Below are 25,887 nucleotides of genomic sequence, written 5' to 3'. Positions count from 1 at the left end.
GAACAGACAGTCAGCACTACATATGTTTTCCTGGTCTGTAAATAGAAGGGTTTTCTTTTTTTTGTTGTCATTTTCTTAGCTGCTGTAATGACTTTTGTGTCATGCTGCAGATGTAATACATTTGTGGATAAAGCAGGCTGTGCTCTTTGCCAGAAAGAGTGCATGGCTTTAAAAGGAGAGATCCTGAGGCGATAAAGTAACAGAGATGCCTTGTTTAGAACTACAGTATATCTGCAGCTTAATTTTTGTATACTATGATTGTTTCTACCAAGTGAATAAGCTAAACAACCTCATTTGTTTAAACAGTATTAAACACATCCTTTATATACATGCATTACTATAAAATTTTTTAAAACTTATAGAGGACAATCTTACAGTCTCTATAGTTGGTGTTGTTATGTTAATTAATAGCAGTAATAAAAGTAATTGTGATGTTATTTTAGGGAAGTATAATGGAGAAAAAAAATCTAGAAGAACTGCTTTTAAAGAAGTCACAACAGAAATAAAAAATAACCCAGATCAAGACCCTGAGATGAGCTGAGTTTGTTAGAACATGATGCTAATAATGCCAAGGTTGTGGGATCCAACCCTGTATGGGCCATTTACTTAAGAGCTGGACTGGATGATTCTTGTGAGTGCCTTCCAACACAGAATATTCTGCGATTCTGTGAAGTGATGTGGTCATTAAATTACAAGAAAGGGTTGTTTATTCTGTCAAAGACAAACATTTATTATGAACATGACAAAAGGGTAAGAAATAATTTTTTAAGTAAACTGTTTAAGATTGTCCAGTGCCACTCCAGTTTTCTTCTGTGAAACTTGATTGGATATTATGTATTAGAACAATATGCGTACTTTGTTTTGAGTAGAATTATAGGATATAAAATTCTAGTTTCAGTTCAAGAAAACACTTACCCACAGGCTTACGAGTGTTTATATTCAGAACAACCCTCACAGTTGTGCTTGCTATTGAGCATCTGTTTGCATCTTTCCAAAGAGAATTTAGGCAAGTAATTAACATTGACATATGTTTACACACTGTCTTGAATAGGGATGTTTTCCTCGTTGAGGCTTCGTTCTGAACTGATGTAAATAACTGGCATCAGAAGTTACTTGTATAAGGCATAATTAGTTCAGAATCTCATCCCTCAGCTGCACAAAGCAGATGGTTAGAGTATCCTCGTTTCCTAAGGAGTGACTGTATATCACAAAAGGGTAGCTTTTCAAAAGACCTCCTGTTGGGAATGCAAATATATGTTTCAGGCAACTTTAATTTTTTTCCCTCCTTTTCATACTTTAGGACTCATCCTGTCAGTTACATCCCATTCCTAAACTGCAGGGAAGCTCAGTGAGAATAAACTCCATTACCATAAAAAATTATGAATGTCACAGCCAGGCTTTTGGTTTGCACTTAAGGTGTTCTCCTCTTAACTCCTCCCTCTTTTCCTCTTAGTCCCCCCTTCTGCCCTGTACTCCTGCAGCTGCAGCAGATGCTTTCTCAGATGTAGGGCTGTGTTCTGTTATTTTTGTAGATGATTTAGAAAGGAATTTGTTCCATATACTAGATGCAAGTAGTGCACCAAGGAGGTTTTTACTACCTTTCTTTCAAAATTTAACAAGCCTGAATATACAGTTTGAAATATAAAACTGTACAAAATCATCAAACTAGAATATATTGTGTTAGCATTAGTTTACAGTCTGCTGTGTTTTTCTCTCTTAGAGAAAAGGAAGCAAGAGGGGATCAACTGGGACTGAGAAAATTCGATGTTTTGAGACACTGAATCTTGAGGAATCAACACCACCTCCTGCAAGACTTTTCTGGTTAACCATGAAATTTGTTTCATTTACATTTCTTGAGAAATATGTCAGTCATCCTAAGGTTACACTTTGTGTTCTTGTCGTAACCTAATGTTGCTGAGTGCTACTGATACTGATACTTTAAGGTTGGTCACAATGGTCTTAAAGGTCTTTTCCAACCTAAATGATTCTGTGATTCTGTGATATTTACAGCAAATACCAAACCAGTCCCTATTACTGAAGCTGTGATTTTGCTGGAATATTTTTAATTGACTGTGATGGAATTTTGATCAAGTCTTGTTTCTTTTACATTCAAAAATCTACGAGATATTTGGTTTAATATTATCTGGAATACATATGTATGATTATCACTTATTTTAAAGCATAATTAAGCATGTAAAATTCTTATTTTAATTCTCACTGTCTCATTCTACTTCTCTTTTTAGGCCACAACACCAAGAGCAGACTGTGCCCCATGACTGCCCGATTACCATTCAAATGTGCCACAGTCAGGAAATCCAAGGCTGTGCTTTAAATCAGAATTTGCAGCTGCACAAAGTACTATACTTGTTCAAGAATTAAATGCCGTGAGAAAAGCGCAACTTTAAATTTGCTCCCTTTCATCTCTTTCAGTTGTCCTGCTCAGATTCCTCCTAGAGCCTCCATCAATCCCAATTCTATGGGCAGTGGGACATGCAGATGTGAGAAGTGGCCAAAGATCTCCTCCTGGAGTGCCATGGACAAACCTTGCCACAGCAAGCAGCAGGCTGCTAGAGTGAGTAACAGCGTTGCTAAATAACGCATTAATTCATGACCCTGCAAGAATTGACTTGCCCAAGGGCAACCTCATGACAGGTATGTAACATTTATCGGCCTGGTGGATCTGAGGTGTCATTCCAATCTTCCTTTCCCTTCTCCCTCACCCTATGTTGTGTCACTGAATGACACAGGTATGTTAAATCAGTGTATTTATGTCAGGAGCACATAATTCAATTAAGTGGGGAAAAGTGTATGCTATAGTTTTAGGATGGGAGACTCACAAAACAGCATCTCTAAAAGAGCCTTTAGGATCATGATAGCTGAACACAAATTTCCACTGTGAAGCTGTGGCCAAAGGAGCTAATGGCATCCTTGGACATGGAAGAGGCACATACTGAGTAAAAGCACTCAACATGTTTTGACACTGCTGTGATCACCAGGAGAATATTGTGTCTAGTTCTGGTGACTATAATTGAAGAAAGATGTTGTAAGCTGAACAGAGGTCAAAGGAGAGACTTGACAATGACTAATAGATGGGTGGATAACATGTAAAGAGAAAAGCTCACAGGGCTCCATCATTTAACTAAATAAGGAGACAGGAAGCAAATTGATCAGATGTGTGTACTTACCAGTGAGAGTAAACATTTAATAACAAGAGCTCTTTGGGCTAACAAACAAAAGCAATTCGGAGTTCAGTGCAGATGACTGAAAAGAATGTACATAAGGGAAATTAAACCCTAACCTAACACAGCCACATACACAGAGTCAGCCCAGTACTAAACAAGATCTAAAAAGTAAAACAGATGTTAGTAATTATTAGGTAGGCATCAAAGAAAGATAGGAAGACAGCAAAGCATGCTGACTATTCATATTGGGTAGTTAAGCTGTAGGACTACTTACTGAAGGATGTTATAGATACTAATTATTTGTTTAAAAAGGCAACTGAATGAATTCACAGAAGAAATATACCTCTCAAAGGGCATTAGGTATAACTGCATCACCTTTGGATCAGGATTCTCTGATACTGTACAGCTGCCCTGAGCATATACTTTGCCTCAGTATTTGTTAGTGGATGCTGTCAGAGACAGGCTCCCGGACTTGGTGAGGAGTAACACAAGCTTGGTGTAAAACAAGCCAGAAGCTGGAGGATGAACATGGAAAAACTGTAGTGGAAAGAAAGAGTTTACATGTGGACTATAAGGTCTTTTGTACATAGATGATGGGAATATCCGGAAATATTTGATGCCATCCTTTGTTTCTGCAGCTTTTCTTTAGGACACTTTGGTTAAGAAAGTACATATTTATATTATTTATATTTATACTCACACCTGTCCATGTATGTGCTAAGCTTCTTTTAACATCATAGCTGCTATACAATGTAGCTTACAGTATAACTGGGGGAAATAATACACTAAATTCTATCTGCTGTATTTGATAAAAAAGTTAGTGATGTTTTTACCTACAAAATAAACTAGATGAAATTATTTTTGTCTTTATTCTTAAAGCTCTAGCTAAATTCTAGTCTTTCGTTGTAAGACCATTCTAGTGATTATGTCCCATAAGCTGAGTGGGTAGCAATAATAGAAATTCAGCACAAGAGAATATAGGATGAGTGTAAAACAATACAGTTTTACAAGCTAAGTCTTATATTAATATATTTTCTCTAAACAATGTTATTTCTTTTGCATAATTTATTATAACATGTTTTCCTGAAATATTTTCTGTAGAATTTAGTTGCAATTATTCCAGGATTTTAGTTTTTATCTGTAAAGACTGAGACAGGAAAATTTGTACAATAGTACCCTCCTAGGTGCAACTTTTTCAGAAGGGAATTCTCTCATATCTGTGTACATAGTTGACAGTGAAAGACCGTGTTCGGTAGAGGGAACAGTAGTTTATGAGTGTTTGGGCTTCAACCTTTCAAGGCTTGATTTTTTTAAAGCTTAGTCTTAGTAATTTACAGTCAAAAATTAAAAAGTATGAACCCAAAATTAAAAATTAATCCAAAAATGTAGATGTGAGCAACTAGGAACCTAATTTAGAATTGTGAGGCTGCCTGTATCAGGCATTTGTTTTGAAAATTGAAATTAATCATAAAGGCTTATCTACTACTGCCACAGGTTTCATCATTATGGAACACTTAATAATGTACAAAATTATCAACTGATTTGTAACACTAATTTGAACACCTTCATGTAGCTTCAAAAGCACTTGTCACAGCAGCAAAAGAGCCATGAAACCCCCAGCCAGTTGCAAGGACAAAGAAAATACCTTATTACCAGTCATGGATGGCTTAGTTGGGAGAAGACCTAAAAAGAGAATTTTTGTATATTGAACTCTTTGTTTATGTCAGATAACAACATGCATGATAATGTGCTGCATCTACTCTAAATTTGTTCCTAAATAAGTTCCTGATGTTGCTAACAGAGATGCATAGAGCACAGGGAGACTGTTTCTGTCGGGATGGATCCAAACAGCCTTGAACTTGTGACCACTGGGTAACTGAAAGAAGTATTTCTTAATAATTTCTTGATCTATAGACTAAAAGTGCCAATGAGAAAAACTTCAACAAAGTAGAAGCTGGCTGAACACAAGCCAGCAGTGTGCCCAGGTGGCCAAGAAGGCCAATGGCATCCCAGCCTGTATCAGCAATAGTGTGGCCAGCAGGACCAGGGAAGAGATTGTCCCCCTGTAGTGGGCATGGGTGAGGCTGCACCTCGAGTCCTGTGTCCAGTTCCAGGCCTCTTGATGCAGGAAGGACATTGAGGTGCTGGAGCGGGTCCAGAGAAGGGCAGTGGAGCTGGTGAAAGGTCTGGAGCACAAGTCTTATGAGGAGCAGCTGAGGGAGCTGGGGTTGTTTAGCCTGGAGAAAAGGAGGCTCAAGGGAGACCTCATTACTCTCTACAACCACCTGAAAGGAGCTTGTAGGCAAGAGGGGGTGAGTCTTCTCCCAGGTAACAAGTGACACAGTGAGAGGAAATTACCTCGAGTTGCACAAGGAGAGGTATAGAGATGCATGTTAGGAAAAATTTCTTCATGGAAACATTTGTCAAACTGTGGAACAGGATGCCCAGGGAAGCGATGGAGTCACCATCCCTGGAGCTATTTAAAAGGCATGTAGATGTGGTGCTTAGGAACATGGTTAATGGTGTACTTGGCAGTGCTGGGTTAGCAGTTGGATTTGATGATCTCAGAGGTCTTTTCCACCCTAAAATGTTCCATGATTCTAAATAAACTGGGAAAACCACAGAGCTAAATGCAACTGCAAATTTCCATGGATTATTTTTGCATAAATGAAAACAATATTGATGGGGTTTGTAAAGATATTGAGATGGTGCTTAAATTAAAACAAGATTGGAAAATATGTTGATACCTCAGTGAGGTGAAATGTCAGCTGTCATGGTGCTGTTGCTGCCACTGTATAAATCTGCAAGAGAGACAGCCTCAAGAGGTAAAGTATTACTTAAATTCCTACTTTTTTTCTTTAAGTCTTCCTCTCTTCTAGATGGGATTCTGTGTTGTACAACTGGGTCTGTGAAACCACTGCCTCCAGTCCTTCAAACTCTCTTTATGTCAGCCATTGTAGAAGTGTCTATAAAATTAGCTATCTAGTGTGTAGGAGGTCCCCATTCCAGGAGATCCTAGATCTTCCCTCCGCCACCCTCCTCAGTGAAAACAGTGCTTGAGAAAACATGGTAACTGACAATATGAACAGATACACCTGCTCTGCCTGGGTGAGAAATGGTGATGAACTGCATTTTTCTCAGGCAAGTCCCAAGTTGTGCTGCTCTGGGGTTGGGTCAAGAGGTCAGATATCTATTTAGGAATGTCAGTTTAGCCCAGCTGCCCAGAGGCAGCCTCTAAGGTAATGAATTGGAAAGTGTTTCTGAGCTCTTTATGTGCTCTTGCTTGTATCTTTATATCAGACAGAAAACCAAGAGTGTGGTGTCCCATCAGCACCCACTGGGCCTTACTGTCCATCTGAGAAAGGCAGGCTTTCACAGACCTAAAGAGACAAACAGGACATCAGGATGACAAAATGTACTACTTGTGCTCAATTCAACCTGAGTCCTCTAGCACAGCAGTTGCTTGATAAAGAAGGTCAAGAGTTGTCAGGGTTAAGAATAAAAGTAAACTGGAAGATCTGCTTCTATGTTTATTTGCTCATCTATCTCCTCCTGGACAAATGCAACATCTGACCTTAGTTTTACTGCCCAACTTAATGATTGGCATTTGTAGGTGGGAAGGAGGTAACAACAACAATGACAAGAGAAGCCACCAAAGTGGTGTGAGTTTTTATGATATTTTTATCTCTCAAAAAAAAAGGACTAGCAGTATGGTCTGACTGTGTATGCACACATCGTTACACAGCCTCTAACAAATTAAACCAAATTGTGTTTCAAATGATGAGATTTTTAAATCCATATTTACTGCTTTATTTTGTCTTCTGTTCTATATCTTTAGATCTGGATCTATTTCCTAGTTTCTCTCTGTTAATCAGAAAGTAACTTAAAAGAAAAAGAAAGAAAAACTTGAATTTTTTTTATGGAGTTAATATGAATAGCCACGGCTTTAAGAAACACATAGCTTGACAAGAGACAGAAGATACAAATCACAAGAGCTATGCAATGGAGCTTTAAGAAAAAATAATAATAAACCCTTGGAAAGAAGCTATGAACAAAGAAGACTTTGATTTTTTTTCTGATGTTCAGATTTGAAAGCAATAGCATTGTGAACGTGCAGCAGCATAACTTGTTTTGAATATCATGGTCTGTTATGCCTGAGTTCCATCAGGAGATGCTTTGTCTATATGGAGAGATCACCAGTCATGCAAATCTGCTGCTGAACTTTCTGGGTTCCGTTAAGCCTTTATGATTTCTTTTTATTATGTGCTTCAGTTCAGAGAAGATATTTTGAAGAGGAAATTTAAAAAGCAGGGCACAACAGTTTTCCGATGGGTACTTCTAAAAGAGGTTCAGTAAATGAAGATATAATTACCACATCTGGGTAGAACAACTTGACTTCATTTTCCCAAGCCATATGATACAATCAGGTTAAGAAGGCCAATACTGACTTCTCACAGTGAGGAACAGTCTATATTTAGTCACAGAACTGCTTCTATAAGCTCTCAGCACGTTTTTACTTTTCCTTTCATGTACTCATTTTGATCATCAGAGGTATCACCATGCCCCCAGCCTTCTTTCTGCCTACCTCAGTTCATGTCACTCACCTCTCCAGCCTCTGCAAGGCTTTCTCCCTTCTTGCTCCCAGCTGACTCGAGGTATTACTTTTACATGAGGCATTACCTTTGCACACTCATGTCCTGCACCTTTGATACCTCTTATTTCTTTCATCAGTTCACCATTATACCTCTAGTCTCCCACAGAGGAGCTGGTTCCTGAAGCGTGATGCCATTATAAGGAATATTGGGCACAAAAGGTCACTTCATGGGAAGCAGAGGGCACTTCCTCTTGGCTTTGATAACAGCAGGAAGCAGGAGCTTTCTGCCTGAGAAATACTTTCACCTCTGCTGGTGCCTGACATCCACTGTCTTTGCAGTGGAAAATGGTTCACATAGGTCAGACCAACACTGCAGTAGATCAGATGGAAGATCACTGAGTGCACACACATATTCTCTCGTTAGTATGTATTAGACAAGCTTTATGGGAGCTGAAGTGATTTAGCACATGCTTCCAGCCATATGATAGGGGTACAGTTTTGCAGATAGGAACTGTTCCTCATGTGCACATCACAGCTGAACCTCAGACCATCCCCTATGGCTCTCTTTAGATGATAGTGACACGATCATCACAAAAATACCACAAAAATACCACTGCCAGCATAATGGAAATAATAAGATCCACTCAGTTACTCTTAGGAAGTGTTCTGGGGCTTTCAGCCAGTGTTGGACATGGAAAGCTGTATGTATGGACACAAATCAGGATAATAATCTCCACCAGATTACAGATGAAGTCTGTCTAAAATATTGCAACAGTTAAATATACATCCAGCAGTGAAACACAAACCTGATGTGCTCATCTTGGACTGGTTATTTTCCCTGGCAGGTTGGACAAAGCAAAATTAATTTCCATGATAATAATTCATTTATTTTGGCCAGTGCTTTGCAGTTTCTTCTGTTCATCCAAAAAGGTGACAGCTCCATCAGAGGATGACACTCTGATCACTTCACACAAAAAAACCAGAAAAACAAAAAAAACCCAAAACAAACAAAAACTCAAACAAAACAAAATAAACAAAAACCAAACCAAACAAAAACAAAAACAAAACAAAAAAAAATTACAGGAAATGAAGGAGCAATTTAATCTCCAAAATTACCAAGACCAAATGTCAGAGGTACACACCAGCTCATAAGCATGATTGCTGCATATCAGTTTGCTCTAACATCACTAGATGCTCTAAAGAGAGAAGAGTTTAATCTCTGTACTATATTTTTTCCCCATCTTTCTGAAATCTGCAGGCAACTATAGTTCTGTCATTATTCCACAAAGCAAATGGATAGTCTAAAACTTGAATCCTGCCTAACTCAGGCCATCAAACTATAAGCTTCTCTCCACTAAAATCAGATACAGCCAATATAAACCACCAAAAAGTATAACAGAACTACTTCTCGTCAAATGAAGAGGACTCTTCTGTGACTGATACCTCTTTAAGGAATGGAGCTCAGATTGACATGTTTTGTGTGTGCAGAAGAGATCATATATGTCTTCTGGCTCAGTGGATTTAATAAGGTGGTTCTGTGTTTTCTTCTTGTTTAAATTAAGGAATGCCAATATATAGAAAACAAGTAAACACACAATGGCATGGTCACTTGGACTTGATTTAAAGGAATCATAGCCTGCTTCAGGACACTTGCCATTATTTACTGACATTGAATTACAGTGGTTTTCAGTAATACGTAAATAAATAGGTGGCATTTGCAGCCTTTTCTTATAAGTCATTCTTATTTTTCCTCATCCTTAGTTGTCAGTGTTTCAAGTGTATCTTTCTATCCTCTTAATTAAAGAATTGTGATGTCCAGATTTTCTCAGTTATGACATTCCCTGATTTCTAAACACATTTCAGTGCCTTAATTTTAGATACTCTTCTGTCCATGATCTGATTGTTGTCACCTAATTTTAATGCCAGGCTTCTCATCCAAGTAATTTTGCAGACATCCTCAACAACCCATGATGAGAGGTAGACACTCCTGTAGGATGACATATTTCACGTGAAGACACGGGTTAAAACTTGGTAAGATGAATCCCATGGTTGCATACCTACACGTGTTCAGCTCTCCACAGGGAAAGTGAGGCACCAAGGAGTGAGATTACATATATCCAACATGCTTAGCTGAGAAACATCAAAAAAGTATGTTAGGAAAAAGGAATAATTTAGAATTAGCATAGCTTTTATTTTGCTTTCAGTGGTTAGTAGTAACAGTTGACTAATGTTTGTTGTGCTTGATGGTAACGTTACTATTGATCAAAAACCATTAAAAAGAACCTCAAAGTTATTTTTAAAATACTGTGATGGGATCTTTTGATACAACAGGACATTAGTTACAGTAAAAAACAACTTGGTCAAGTGGTGTCCAAAGCACAGGAATTGCAACTGTTCATTAAGTAGTATCAGCTTCAGAGAGGTGTCAGGATTTTGATACAAGTCAGGTCTATCATGTAATTCTGGTAATGAGGGCTTCCTATTACAGCAGTGTCAGCCTCCACTCAGAGTTAATTGCTGCTGGTGTCATTATCACAGAACTTGGCTCTTTTCTCACCTGTCTCTCAAATGTGGACAACAGTGTCTAGGCTGTCCTTTTAAATGGATGAGAAAAAACTGCCTGTCTGTGCCTTGAGCTTCTGAGCTTTGATTAATTTGCCTAATATCATTATAAATGTTCAAGATATAACTGATTACATAAATGCCATGTGTTATTTCTTACTGTAGCCTGTTCTACATCTCCTTATCATTTATTTCCTCTGTCTTCAAAAACGGAAGCGTGGAAGCCTGCCCCAGAGACTATCACCAGAGAAGTCAGTCCTGAATTTGGCTGTGGCCCAAGGCAACTACAAACCTGAAGGTAATTCAGCTATCCAGCTTGTCAGAAGCAATAAATATTGTGTATCACAAGAAAAATATTCTGACTGGTGGAAAATAATGGATTGGGAAGGGTAAGTATGCCCTGCAGAATGCTTTTGTTCCATGATCATGGTCTTCCACGTATCTCATCTTTGAAGACAAGACTGCAGGCAGTCCTGGCGTCTTTCAGGATCTATGTTAGAATTACCTTGGTAACTTTTAAACATTACTCTAAAAGCCTCGTTGTCTCTGTACAACTCCATTTTCATTACCATCCTTGGCTGGCAGGTTGAATAAAATTTACAGCAGTCACTGTCTAGTATAATAGCTAAGATAGTATTCAGTGGCCTTAATTTTTGTATGTGCCTGAAGAAGGGCTTGTGTACACAGAAGCTATCCATTTTTTTTCAGTATTTAGTTTAAGTGACAAAAAGATAAAATCTCTCCTAACAAATGTTGTCTCTCGTGTATGCACAAACCTTCTTTAGACCACCACCATCACAGTTGCAATAGCAGTGACACCGTGGGAGACCAGTGTGAAGTGCTGCACTGCAAATCCCTTATCACTTCAGTCTCTCCTCAGCTTTAGTAATACTTTTGCACAAAGACAGGGCAGCCCCATCCTGCATAGGGTTTAATTATTCTTTTTGACTTTTACAAGCAGAGAAATCTTCTTAAGCAACCGAAGATATTTTTCATTAATATCCAGCTGGAGCAGAAAAAAAGCACCTCTTCCCAAGTCATTAAATGAGAAATGGTTTTAGGAGGTACTGGAGGTGAAGGCAGTGCAACAAACAGGAGTTGTCTGGAAGAGATAAGATTCCTTGTCTGTCTCATGATTAATACTAGATGAGTTTGATTTTATGTACTTGATAGAAGTGTGGAAGGGAAGAATTTTTGAGATAGGGATGCCCAAATTACTTTGGAACAGACTGAAATTACTTATCTACTGTTACAACTGTAAGAAAATCAACAAATAAAGCAACCTTAACTTGACGTAAAGTGTTTGCAATTTATAACTAAGGAGATCACACACTGTTCTGGGTGAAGAAAGCAGCACACAACCCCAGCAACTTGAAGAAAATAGTAAATTGGTAAGCTGAGATATGGACCTGAATGCCCTCACTTATGATTATGTAAAAACATACAATACAGGCAGCTCTTCTTATAGAGCCTGAGCAGAGGGCTCTATCATGAATAAAAAAGCAGAGGGAATCTAGAAAAAGGAGGGTCATTTACGGGTTTTTCCCTTTGGGTTGAGAAACTGAGACTTTTGCAGTATTGCTTCTGTAAGGAGAAGTTACCTATCCATCTTAACGAAAGCTTTAAATTCTGCTTGAAAAAAAGAACGAAGATCTTCCTTTCTTGAACGTAACAGGAACAAATATCAGGAGTCATGTTTCTCCTGTTTTAATGCACTCTCAGTTTTCTTCTTCTGCTACTGAGATCTATGTTAAAGATTCCTTTCTTTGTCCATCCGTACTCAAATATACAATTTATTTCTCTCATTTATTTTTCTGATAGGCACAACATACAGCCCACCACCTTACAACTACAGATGTCTGTTGGCCCCCATAACTTAATCCATCATGCCATGCTGCCAACTGCTGTAAGTGGTAGCTCAACTGTCCGTGTTCACTTAGTTTAGCTTCTCAGTTTCATCTGGCATTGTGTCAGGAAGAGTGCTGAGCTTGCCTATTGACTCTGTGTTCGATCTTGGACAGTTTGCTGGCATCCATTATTCTCTGGCATCCTTCATCACAGCGACTGAGACGGAATGTAATGATATTGTTGAACAGCTGCTCCAGCCTTCCATAACATGAAACCAACCGCAGAGGAAGAAACCATTTCAATGACTAGCAGAAAGAGTACTCCACTGAAATGTAATTTTCTCAAACAAATTGCTTCTGTGTTTTTCTGCGTGGTAAGTAAAAGCAGGAATGTTTTAACCATGAGCATTTCTGTTAGTGGCATTCTGAAAAGTGACTTTCTGTTTAATCCCTTTTCCTAAGTGACCAAATTTAAGATGCAGTCATGTACAATAGCTAAACTGTGAACTATTTGTTGTGTGGGAATAAAGGATTTGTATTGAGCACTTACTTGAGAAAGCTGTTTCTGAATGATGATAAGCCCAGGTTAATCAATACGCAGCCATTCACTGCTTAAATGTTTTCCACACTAGCCTAGCAAAGATTAGGCAGTTTTTCTGGATTATTTTTCTTTTTCAATAACATTCTGAGTACTAAGCATAAGGTTTCCTGAAATGTATAAGATCAGATACAATTTGTCTTCTTGTCTCATACATTCATGTGAAAAACATACTGGTTTCATTTAAATCAAGTCAAGGGTTTTGTCACTGACTTCACTGATGCTGGTATTTCAATTTTTTTACTCTTATTTCAGCATTAAATCACCCTTCCTAGCACTCCTGGGCCTTTGTATGTCTGTGAGTAGTCTGGTACAGGATAAAGGGAGTCCAGGTCTGTCAAAGTGAGACATCAGATATATATTTCCCTTTTTAGTAAGATGATGTGACATTGTAAGCATTAAATGTATGCCAAGCTATTTGAATGAAAAATTCACAGAAATATAACATATTGTCTCATAATAAACCATACTGAACAAGATTCAGAGATTTCCTTAAAAAATCTCTACTTTTATAGTATTCTGTGAAAGGAACCATAAATAAGAATCATCATTATTTCTGTACAAGAGGTTATTTTAGAGGTTTCTTTTTCTGCCATATGGACTCCTGTTGTCTCTCATGCTAAGAACATTTATTTGTAAAGTCTAGGGTTGTGCAGTTTTGGAAAGTTTCCATGTACATTTTGAAAATGTAGATGCAATCTCTACATAAGGTCACTAAAGGCATATGTAGTTTCATTGCCTGTTACAGCATGCACAGAGAATATTTGGCTTTCTAACACATTGCACAGTGGAGGAGAAAGATTGTTTAAGTATTTACCAAGTGATTAAAAAATCCAGACAACTACATATGTCTCACATTTTTTAAATACTCATCTTAGACCACAGCATAGTTACTCAAAAAATACACGTAGCATGACTTTTAACCCAAGGAAGGAATCTGTCATAGAATCATCAAATCTTATAATGGTTTGTGTTGGATGGGACCTTAAAGATCATTTAGTCCCTGCCGTGGGCAGGGACGTTTTTCACTAGATCAGGTTGCTCAAAGCCCCATCTAACATGACTGAATACTTCCAGGGATGGGGGATCCAAAACTTCTCTGCGCAACCTGTTCCAGTGTCTCACCAACCTCCCCATGAAAAATATCTTCCTTGTGTCCAGTCAAAATCTACCAACTTTCAGTTTAAAACCATTACTCCTTGTCCTATTACAATAGGCCTTGTACAAAGTATGTCTCCATCTGTCTCATAAGCCCCTTAAGTATTGAAAGGCCACTGGGTTTTCACAGTTTTATCATATTGTTTTGTCTTTGCAGGGAAAACTCCAGTGTCAGCAAACAGACATTGGCAGAAGAGCAGAGTATTGCCAAGCGTAAGTGAGCGTGTAGAACAGGTCTTCTTGAGAACCAAAAGATTCTTTGGGCAGAGATTGTCTTTCCACCCTACATGTCCACTGTACCTGCAGCAATGGTATCCTACATATGGCCGTCATAATAATTAAAATAAATATAGGTATTTTCATCAGCAATATCACCTCCCACAGACTTCTGAAGGTATAAATATATTTACTTTCAGAGAAAAAAAAAGTCATTTAGACAAATCAGTCTCCTGTATGCTAAAGTAATGCTTCATAAAAGGGAACTCTATTGAAACAGACTTCATTGGTACTCCCTGAACTGATCTGATAGAGCATGTTTGGCTTGTTTCATCCATCAGGGAACTCTCAGTTTACTTAAATATTATGAAAACAGAAGGTTCAAATTTAGAGGAGAATTATGTACCTCCCAGCTTTTGGGCAGACAACTACATCATGGTCTGCATGAAACAGAGCAGCTGTCTCCTTTGAGAACACACGCAGGATCACCCTCGAGGAAAAAAGGCAACGCAGAAAGAACCGTATATTGCAGAATACACCATCTAAGGAGTCTTTCTGCTGTGCCTTTTGTAATCGGATATGTCTGTCTCGTATTGGCCTCATAAGCCACCAGCGTGCCTGTAACAAATGTGGATAGAGCCTTCCCAAATCTTCGTTCATGAAGCCCAGCCATGATGATGATGACTTCTGATAGAGCTCCTGGCAGAACTTTAGGCAGTGGGATCCTCCTCTAAGGAGTTATTGTAAAAAGTCAGTGTTACAGAGTAGACCCAGCTATTTTGGGGCAACGAGAGCCACTGGACGAGAAAAAGCAGATGGGAACTAGTGGTTTCCCTGTTATCTCATGGCCCATAATTACATATACAGGACAGGCCCAAGTCTATCCTCTGACTTTAAAAAGTAGTTTTTACATATGTCTGCTGAATCTTATTCAGAAACCAGCCTGTGAATAACAAACCCAATCTCTCTCTTTATAGTTGGTATGCTGATATCTCCTGTGCCCAGTCTGAGTAGCTGCTCTGTCTGAAAGTCATACACATCCTTTATTGTTTGTATATCAACAACCACAGAAATGTTTCTGTGTCTGTTGTCTTTGCTATACAGTGTAGCTAGAGGATGCTGATGTTCTTCAAATAGCTGTAGTATTATAAAGTGCTAGAAATCCTTGTCCTAACTTGGTATGGATAAACAGATTTCAAAGAATGCCTCTTCCACATAAATGAGCAAACGACTCACCTCTAAAATAGGCTTGGAACAAAGCCACACTGAGTGCATTTCCCCTCAAAGCTCTATTTTTCCCTTTTGTTAGTCCTGTGTTGTTTGCTCCAGTGTGGCTTTTTCTGCAGGTGAGTGTAGAGGAATCCTCAGTGGTGGTTTTACAGCTCACCCAGACAGGAACACAACCCTGAGCAAACTCAGTGTTATGCTCACTGAGTCTTGACTGGATGCAGCTGACTAGGAGCCAGGATGGATAGCACCATAGTCAGGGGTACAAGCAGATGACTGCGGAAATACTTGTCCATATACTTTCCTGGAGGAGACACAGCCTCACACATTTTTTTCCTCTTGGATGTGCTGTGTAAACATTTTCCTCTTGTGGCTTGCTACTTTCTCACACTCAGTGTTATCGGTACCCAGCCTCTAACAACTTTGATGGAACATGATCCTTTGGGAGCCTTGACTCAGTGTCCTTTCCCCTGGACCTGCACCATAGGTTCAGGAATGGAACTCAGGTGTGGATGAACTCTGGAGAAAGGCAGTTGTGTTTCAGTCCCCAAGTGTGCTGGATAACACTTAGTCCAGTTAACTTAGGGGACATGAAATTTCCTTCAAACTTCACAGCAGTGAACCTCTAGATGTCTTTTTTTACTCCCTGCAATATAGAGGTGTAGCTGTTTAATGTACTCTGAAAGTCAGAATTTCCAGCCCGGGATGGTAATAATTAACAGAAGTAAAACTAGAGAGTAAAAGTTAAAACTAGAGTACCACATAGACTAAAAATAGTGCAACTATAATAGAGTGCAGTGAAAATCTTTTTATTTGCTCAGTAATGCAGAAATACTTTGGCAGTAAAAAATATATCAGTCTAATTCTTCATGTAAAGGAACTGAGTGTGGTGGGTAGAACTCTTTTTCAGATAGGATATGTGTGTGTCAGTGTTAGGGTCTTACGACACATAGAGCCTCTGGAAGGGACATGAGGAAGGAGATGGGGTTAACAACTCTCAATGTCCCCAGTTATAAATCTGCACCAAAACAGAATTGCAGATGACTGGCTTCATGTCTGGGCTGGAGTAGAACTCACCTAATTTTAAATATTTATAGTGGGATACCACAACCTGTTACCTAAACCCTCTTTTTACTGGAAAGAAAGATTTCTCATGCATTATTCATCTTGTTCTAATGAAGTCCTTAAAGGAGTTCAGATGAGTCATGTCTCCTTTCTGGACATTACAGTGTAAAAGGCTAAAGTTCACTGAAATTAATCCCAACCTTGTTGCTTCTTGGAAATTATTCATTCTTTTTTTAATTTTTTTTTTTTTATTTAACTGGGGAAAAGAAGGTGCTTTTATTGTTTGAAGCTTAGCCAAATGGATTACAAAGCAGGAATGTGTATTACGTCTGTATTCAGCAAGGTTCCTGAGTGAATATCCCAAGAAAGTGTAACATTTCTATGAGCATGCTATGGACATGCTGCTTGCTGTGACAGGTCAACAACCATCTCTACATTGTGTTAAAAAATGAACCTTGGGCACATTCAGCTCATATTGGTTCTTTGAATTCATAGATGACAGTGGCTCCCTGAATGGGGGAACAGAGGTCCAGAATCTTCTCATCTGAACAATGCCATGTAACAGGCACATAATCCAGGGGAACAGCAGAGATTCAAGTGTGAGAGAGAAGGAAGAGAATGGAAAAGGGAATGGAAGAGGGAATGGGAAGGAGTAGGGGAAGGGAAGATGTTCCAAATTGGATGTAAGAACTATTGCAGGGGCAGAATATGAAAGTCTTTTGCTTAAGATGTAACTGTTGGGAGACAAGTCCTAACCATCAGACTACATTAAAGTGTATCACAGAAGTCTCCAATGGGTTGAACCTGTACTGCATAGTCAGGGGTGGGTAAGGAGAGGAAAGTAGGCTGAGGCAAATGTAACAATTTTCCTGGAGACATCTACTACATATTTTGTTATTTGGCCAGTTGAAGTGTTGCAGTTCATGACAACTAATCTATTAACACTTGGACTGGAAGGCACTTTGCAAGGTCTTGACATATACTGCATATTGTGATGTTTTTAATAAGTAAAAAAGGAACAGTCAAATATTACATGTGTATAAAACCCCTGAGCACAAGTATTACCTTGCTGAAAATTATTGTTTTGAATCAATTCCCAAACTTATACACTACCATCAGCACAACTTCACCAGTTATCCTATGTACTCTTTCTACTTGATTGGTTTTGGCTTAGGCATCTGGTCTTCTCAGCATGATGGTGAATCTCTTCCAATACTGAACGTTCCAAATACTGAGCCATCTTTTGGGAGACTTTGGGTGTAACTTGATCTAACATATTCACAATCAATGTAGTTGCTTAACTTTGCTGTACAATGGTTTTTTGGTATTGAACTACCCCATCTTGCAATACGTCTGCTGAAACAGCCCTTAAGCACAGAAAATTTTCAATCTGGTGTCACGATGCAGCAGCTGCTGAATATTGAATATTGACTCTCTGTCATTACCTGGATGGTTGTAATATGGTAGGGAGAGGGAGGTATTTGTTTCCCTTTATTTTCTTTTATTTCGGAAAACCCATGTATATACTGTGACCTTTAACAGTTTTTCTTTATAAATATGTGACAAGGTTCCAGCATGCAGTATCTACAAAAGTAAATAAGGTCTCAACCACAGCTTCATCAGGAAATTGTATGAAGATAATTTTCCTTTTGAAACTGGTGTCTTGGCCGCCAAGAAAAGAATAACCAGAGAACAATGACCCTCACTGCTTTCAGTCTTGCAGTTACAGTCAGGAGGTTACAGAATCTTTGTTTGGTGGCCATTTCTGCTTGTCCATGCAAGAGGCAATGGGAGAATTTGGTGAAATTGGTCTTTCAGTCAATAGTTCCTTCTGTAATTTTCTCTTGCAGAGTGTAGCATTGAGATTTTATGGTTCTATGAAATAGTGTATCCCTTCCTACAAGTGCATTTTGTCCACATTCAGGGCATTTTGTACAAAGGCATTTTGTAGCAACTTTTATGTTGTGCCCTTTTTAAGGCATTTTATGCCACGTCTTATATCAACTGTGCAAGTCCTTGCAAGGTTCCTTCCCCAGCCCATCTGAGCCATGGCCATTCTTTCCCTTTGCCACATCACCTGGCACGGTAATATTTGTTCTCCGATATCCTGTATGAAAACACATTGTGATTTCATGCATAAATCTTGTTCAAATCTATAGATGTAAGGCTTAAATTTAAGCAGTAGCAAACAACACTCATAGGAAGTTTCCATAACTCAAACACAAAGCTGAGAGACAGGTATGTTACTCCAGTGCTGCAACTCTCCAGAGAAAACAGCACTGCCTGGGAGGGATACTGCACCTGCATTTGTCCACTGTTTGTTGTTTTTTCACTAAAGGAATTTTTTTTTCCCACTAGGCATTTGGGAGTTGAAATGAGAAAAAAATGTCCTGTTGAGAGAGCTAGAGAGTGCTCAGTTTGGAGTGGTGCTTCAGGGAAAGTGGAAGGAAAAATATGAAGTGGCTATAAGGAGGATTAAAGAGGGAGCAGAAGATGAACTCATAGAAGCTCAGGCCATGATGTAAGCTATGGCATTGTTTAATTATTTGGAAATAATGATCTCTCCAAACATTAATCAGTAATGTATAACACACACAGGAAAGAATTCTTCTTATAAATAGCATTAAGTAATGGTGAGTACATTAGAAACAGGCTAAAAGGAGTCACAAAAGATATTTGAAGTATTATCAAAGGAACATTCAAAGATTGATAGGGTCATCTACAAAGTTTTCAATTAACATCTCTTCCATAATTTCAGAGCTTTCACATATGCCACGTAAAACTATGCTTCATTAGCATTTATACATAAACAGTTAGAAAGCTGTTCCTGCAATCCCACAGGCAGGAATGAGATCCCACAGGTAGGAATGAGAGACCGACAAATAACCAGGAAACACCAGAAACAAAAACATGGGACTTGAAGTTTCAGTCTCTGACTCCAAAGAGTTAAAGATGTTAGAAATTCCAATGAAGTCTCACAAGATGATAGTTGAAGCATATGAATTCAAGAATATTTTGGATATCCTGTATCCTGAAAGAAGGCACTACATTCCTGACAATTAAGTAGTTGATAGGATCTGTATTCTGAATGTGAAAATTTTGTAAGGCCACACTTTTATGCTGCTAAATCCTATTTCAGGTTTTGGCTACAATACTGTCTTTTCATCAACACTTTTGTTTGTCATCAATACCAAGTTTCAAAATAATAAGAAGAAGGACACTTAGTCCTTCTTGAAATGGAGTATTTGAAGGCTGAGCTGGGACTGTATCCAGTTTCAATAATTTCTTTCAATACATTATATTGATATTTGAAGAACAAAACTTAGAGAAATGTACAGTAATATCTATTTATTAATTGATTTTTTCTTTATTTCAGGAAAATTAATAATCCCAAACACTTTAGACTGTACAATGTATGCTCAAAATTATATCCTGCCTATTTAGTGACTGACTATTTGATCAACCACCTAAGGAGTCATGGAAAGGAACCCTTCCTACCCTTTAGCTTTTTTGAAAGTATGTTATGATGTTTGTGATGCTATGGCATTTCTGGAGATCTGTCAGTTCATACATGGAGACTTGGTAATCTATCCCACAGGAGAAGCGGAACAGGGAAGGCAGGGGCATGACCCGACATTAGTCAGTTCTACGCCTCAGTATCAGCCACAGATGCACTGGCTCTGTTGGCACTCACCCCAAAAAGCATTGTGGTGTGCTGAACAGAGACACAAAGCTGGCTCAATACAAGGCAGCTCTGGAGAAGCAGCACTAAAGTCACATGTAAACAGCACTGCCCATGTGGGTCCCTTCCAACTCAGGCTATCATATACTCTAATGTGCTCTGCTTCAGGGCAGAGCTGACAGGTTCTAGAGCGCTGCATACTGTGCTGCCTGCATTTATGGGCTCTGGGCTCAAGGATTAATGTGTACACAGCACAGACATCCAACTGGAAAATTTGCCCACTGAAATAAAGGGTTCCGTCCAGTGATGCTGTAGTCCTCCAGGAGAAAGAAATGCAATGTTAAAGATTTGGGTCACTTACATTGTTTCTAACGAGTTAGGGATTTATCTAATTGGGAACTATTTCTGCTAGAATAAAACGAGTGTGAACACTACTAGGATAAACTGGAATTTGGTGCATTATAAGCAGGAACAGAATTTGAAAGTCTGCAACTGCCCAGCTCTTTAAAATACATTTATCTGCCAGTTTTCAAGCAAGTATTTCAAGTTGCATTTGATTAGGGGATCAGTCCTTTCATGGACTTGTACCTAAAGTTTATGCAAAACTTACCTTTCAAGAATGCTGCCATTCTTTGGGGAAATAAGCTGGTTTTTTATTGGCCTATTAACAGTGAACCTAACTAAATTTCTGGTGCATTGTGCTTCAGAGTCAGTAGCAATATTTTGCCTTCTAACTCTAGATAAAAATATGTTGGTAGATTTTTGACTATTTATGTTACAGACTTGTTTCATTTTCCAATGGGGAAATGGAAGTTTAGTTGCATTTTAACTGTCTTGTTGATGCTTTCAAAGAATTGTCTTTGTTTGTAAACACAGTTGTTAAATCCATACCTCACCAATTTTCACAGCTCAATTCAGAAACCAGGAATATCAGACAACTTAAGTAGCAGAATTCAAGTTTTAAATATAAAGTCAGTTTCCTGAAAACATGGGAAACCATGGGAAAACAGATATAAAACTGGAGCTTGATTTCAGACTGAAAACTGTAGATACAAACAGTATCACAGAAGTTAACGAGCATGCATGCAGAGAATACAGCCTTAGATAAATGTTCTCAAGTGATCATTTACACAACTAGGCTTCTATTGAACTTTTCATAAATCAAGCTGTTACAGTCCCCTTTCATTGCTCCACTCTGGTTTTAGTGCATTGCAAATAATCCAATCAATATTTTCCACTTTTTGATGCCTTGGTAAATTCTGAGATGACTGAAAAGGGCCCAGGTTAGGAAGCCGTTTGAAAGACAGAGTTTAGTTCCTGGCTCTGTTGCTGTTTTTCTAGGTGAATGTGGATTTCTCACTTGTTTCCTCATCCCTCAAAGTCCTTATTTGTAAAGCTGGGATAATGGTACAGAATGTTTTTCAATCAATAGTCAAGAAGTGAAACAAGAGAGCCACTTACTGTTCCCTTACCGTTTCAAACTTAATTGTGTCAATCAAAGATGTCATTACTCACTGAAATGCTAGAGGGCAGACATTATTAGCAAACACCAAATACCTGATGTTATTTGCTCCTCTTTAGGTTCTTTCCATTCATCTCTTCTCATTTCTCCAATAAAGGCTGCTAGGAACTGTTTGGTTGACAGCAAAATTACTGTGAAAGTATCTGACTTCAAGACGACTCAGTAAGTGAGAGAACTGGGAGCCTGGTGAAGCTCTGATGTTGGTTTACTGGCACTGATCAGCTGGCTGATAGGAAAGTTAAGCCAAAGAGTGTGATACAGCTCTTTGTGTCTCCTTTCCATTAATGACTGTAAGACATTTTAGAAGAACAATAGGGTCACTCTGCTGTGTCAAAAAGTTAAGTTTTAAAGGCAAATCGCAGCTGAGAGGTTTCACTAGTCATGTTTGTAAAGAAATCTCAAAGTTTATTTTGTGTATGAGGCTTTCACCTAATTTGGGGACCAAATAGCTTAATCAGATTAAGTGATTAATAGCTGCCTCAATGGCAAGGGTGAGCAGCCTACAGAGCATGTCCTCTGAGGGGAACAAGCTGCTTAGCCTGGAGAAGAGGAAGATAAGAGGGTATCTAAAAGCTGCCTGTAACTACTTACAGTTACAAAGCCAATGGAGCCAAATAAGTCTTATCTGTGCCAGGTGATATAACAGCAGATATAGGCCACAGGCTGCAGCTCAGGAACTTCAAGCTGGATAGTAAGAGAAGTTGTTTTTCCAGGAAAGTGATGGAACAGTGAAATGTGCTGGCCAGGGAGACTACAAGATAGTAATCTTTGGAGGCTTTTAAGACTTAGCAACAGGGAGTCATGGCTGACCTGCTCTCATGCTATTTGAGCAGGAGGCCAGGAGGCCAGGCTAGATGGCCTGACAACAGGTGTTTCTATGATTCTGAGTTATTTCTCTAGTAAGTTGGTAGCAATGATCTGGTCTAGATTATAGCTAATGCCTCTATGAGGTATTCTTTGGAAATTTAAGATTCTCCCTAGGCTTTTCTTAGGAACGTTGTGATGTACAAGAAAGAAGCAGTAAAGTTTTTCACTGTAACTCAATCACAACCAAGTTTGGTTCTTGTCTTGTGGATATGTTCTGGATGATCTGCATATAAGTTCTCTAGGAACCAAGTTTCCAGTGAAGTGGTCAGCATCCAAAGTTTTCCATTACATGAAGTCAGATGTATGGGCCTTTGGTATGTATGGAATTTGACACATGAATTTGTATGTATATATGGCATTACATTTGGATTTCATCAGCTTATTAAGCAGAAATTCTAGACATTTAACACACCGAAAGATTGTAAAAAGCAGTTGCAGCTTGTGTTCTTGTTTAATATTTTTTAGCTCTTAGATTTTTCTTTATGGCAAATAGAAACTCTGCCCACTCCCCATTTGCTACATATGTGTTTAAAATAGTAAAGTAAATTTTGGCAGTGGAGATCAAGTGTAATCTTTGGTGTCTTTTAGACCATAAATCAGTGCCGCCCAAGTCAAAAGGTCTTTTCTGTTTGTCCCAGAGGTCAGAGTGGACTCTGTACATAAGCCGTCTGTGGGAGACAGTCTGTGTGAGCTGGGACTCTGTATCTCAGCAAAAAGTATATCTGTTTGCAGATCACTTTCTAGCCAGGAATTTTGAACATTTGAACTTCTACTTCAGTGGTTTCAAGCTATGATTTACAAATCCCTGGGGTCTGTTCAGTGTTTCTTAAAGTCTGCAGAAGGTGTCAAAGGAAAGGGAACCTTTTGTGAACAGGCTTGAATTCCACTTATCTGGGTCTGCTCCTCCAGCAGGAAAATTTTGGCAGCTGTCAAGTTGATGAAAGATTGGCAACCCACTGTTCTTGACATTGAACAATGGTGAATAAAGCAGATAGAAGTGTTTCCAAATGCTGGGCTGCTTCTTATCTTTAACCTCAGCTAGTCTCCCAGTATTAATGACTCTGGCAGAGAAAGAGTTCCTTCATGCCCTTTACAAGTTGTTTATACATTTATACAATTATATCAGAAGTTGGATTTTCTGGTGATAATGTTTTCTTTTTGCTCTTATCGATTAAATTCTGGCCCCAGGCTTTACTGTCATTAACTTCAATATTGGCGTTAACTTCAATGAGAAATGTTATTTTTCCATAGAAGATTTTTTTCTTATTTTAACACTATCCATTGATGAGTGGAAGCAAGGGGAGAGTGGGATCTGTCAGTTCTTGTTTGGTTGTTATTAATTAATCAGTCTTTAAAAAGTGAACTGATGTATTCATATCCCAAAAGCAGATGTCAAAGAAGAAAGAATCTTGGGGGTTTTAATGTTCTCATCAAGGAAAGCTGGGATTCAGGTTCCATTTTATTCTTATCTCACTGTGACACTACAATACTCCAGTCTTCAAGCTGGAGGGAAGTCAAAGATCCCAAAAATTTCTAAGAAAAAAAAATGCAGCTAGTATTATATATCATTTTAAAATAAATATTTCACCGTTTGTTTTTTACTTTAGGGTAGGCATGAGTCTCACATATGTTCAGTTACAACCAAAATTGTTTCTTGAAAAGCTTTAATTATGAATTGATGATTATGGTACTATCCAGTGTTTCTATTGCTTCTGTATAACCAGTTTTTAAAGGTATGTGCAGCTGACACTTTAAAGTATTTGGAAAACTTTCTGATGCCAAAGGGATATGTCCCACTCAGAAAACACAGTAAACTTTTTCTTATTATTTTATAAAACAATGGATAGCTATAGTTGTCATTTTGTTTTTCCTTCCCTCTCTGTGCGCACGCAGGCATATATAAGAAGATGTTTACACATATTCTGTAAAAAATTCAGTCCATCATTGTCCACATTAAATATATTTTATAGCTAACTTTATAACCTAGTGTCATCTTCCCCTGCAGTAGGAGTTGTTTTACATTTGTGTATAGAATCACACTTTTCAGTTACCTCGATACTTTTCTTTGGACAATATTCTCTGAGTCTGATCAGTTGTATCTTGCATGTGTATCTTGTTCTGTGAAAAGGGACTTACCTTGCATTTCTTGACTTTCATTTCATGTCTTAATGTGGGAGGTGTTCACTTTGGGAAAGCAGCCCTATGAGCTTTAATATAGAATGCCAGTGATTGAGAAAGTTTCTCATGGATACAGATTTTATAGACCACAACAGGTTTCAAACACCATCTACTAGATAATGGACAACTGCTGGAATGAGGTATGTATATCTGCTCATACAAACTGGAGAAAACAAAATAATAGGAACCACTAGGAGTCCCTGCTGACAGCTGAACTGAATTTCACAGGGAAAAATATCCTTTATAAAAGCCACTGCTTGTATGTAGAACATTCTATATCGTATCTAGCTCAGGAAATTGTCAATACAGGAAACAGGTCATAAAGGAAGATTGACTTCATTTCAGAAGCGTGTATTTAATCATAATACCCTTCAACATCAACAAAATAAACATGATGAGATTCTTCTCACATAATTTTAATGGATTAAAAACTGTGACTGAGCTAAACTAACTGTCCAGATTTCTTCCATGATTACAGGACCATTACTGGTACATCTCCATGGTCATTTGTCCTTTCTCTCTTAGCCACCACAGAATAAAAGATATGTGCTTTCCTATACAGAGATCTTAAACAGCAGATGTAGAAGAGACCTAAAATAACTCTACCCTTAGAAGGAGAAGAAATGTGTTACCCCACCCATGAGTCTAGGAGCTGTGAGTCAAATGCTGATCATGCTCATTTTATTTTGAGAGATCTGCATCTTTTGTGCCAAAAATGATCCTGATTTATTGTTCCTCTTCATGTAAATTTTAATCACCTGTCTGTAGACCATGACTTGTTTCTCACCAGCAACAAAGAACTGTTTTACACATTATTGATGATACCATGAAATGACCATGATGTTTTATTGGGTTTTTTAATATAATTGTCAGGAAAATGAGAAAAGTGACTTATATTTGAGGGCATGTTAGTGCAAGTAAAGCAGATTAAATTATCACAACATAAGATATATATAAAAAGTAACTTTAATTTTATTTTAGCATGCAGAAATTCATAGCAACATCACTGTCTACAAATTTTTGCATGCTAAAATCAAGAGAAACCAATGCAAATTACAGTACTTGAATTATTTTAAAATGAAACAACTATATCCATCATCTTAGCTTCATTTAACTACCAGAAAAGCGCCCTGCCTTTTATCAGCTCTTACCATTTTTTGAGGCGTTGAGAGAAGGCAACAGAGGTTGA

General features: G+C 38.3%; 1 protein-coding gene across 1 annotated transcript; it reads left to right on the top strand.

Annotated features, from left to right (window-relative positions):
* Positions 1 to 452: 452 nt before the first annotated feature.
* On the top strand, positions 453 to 25,887 carry BMX (BMX non-receptor tyrosine kinase). The gene is given in 18 exon segments (XM_027738184.2): positions 453 to 516; positions 683 to 750; positions 1,721 to 1,821; positions 2,431 to 2,572; positions 6,046 to 6,125; positions 10,551 to 10,727; positions 14,099 to 14,158; positions 15,135 to 15,260; positions 17,458 to 17,477; positions 17,480 to 17,591; positions 18,017 to 18,078; positions 18,808 to 18,970; positions 19,826 to 19,940; positions 19,942 to 20,031; positions 21,751 to 21,814; positions 22,727 to 22,837; positions 24,684 to 24,836; positions 25,811 to 25,887. Coding segments are annotated over 18 exon segments (1,785 nt in total).

The sequence above is a fragment of the Pipra filicauda genome, unplaced genomic scaffold (assembly GCF_003945595.2).
Source record: "Pipra filicauda isolate LSUMZ 115617 unplaced genomic scaffold, ASM394559v2 scaffold12_size5214236_pilon, whole genome shotgun sequence".
Classification (NCBI taxonomy): Eukaryota; Metazoa; Chordata; class Aves; order Passeriformes; family Pipridae; genus Pipra; species Pipra filicauda.
Note: the sequence above shows the minus strand (reverse complement) of the source record. Positions and strands in the feature narration are given on the sequence as shown.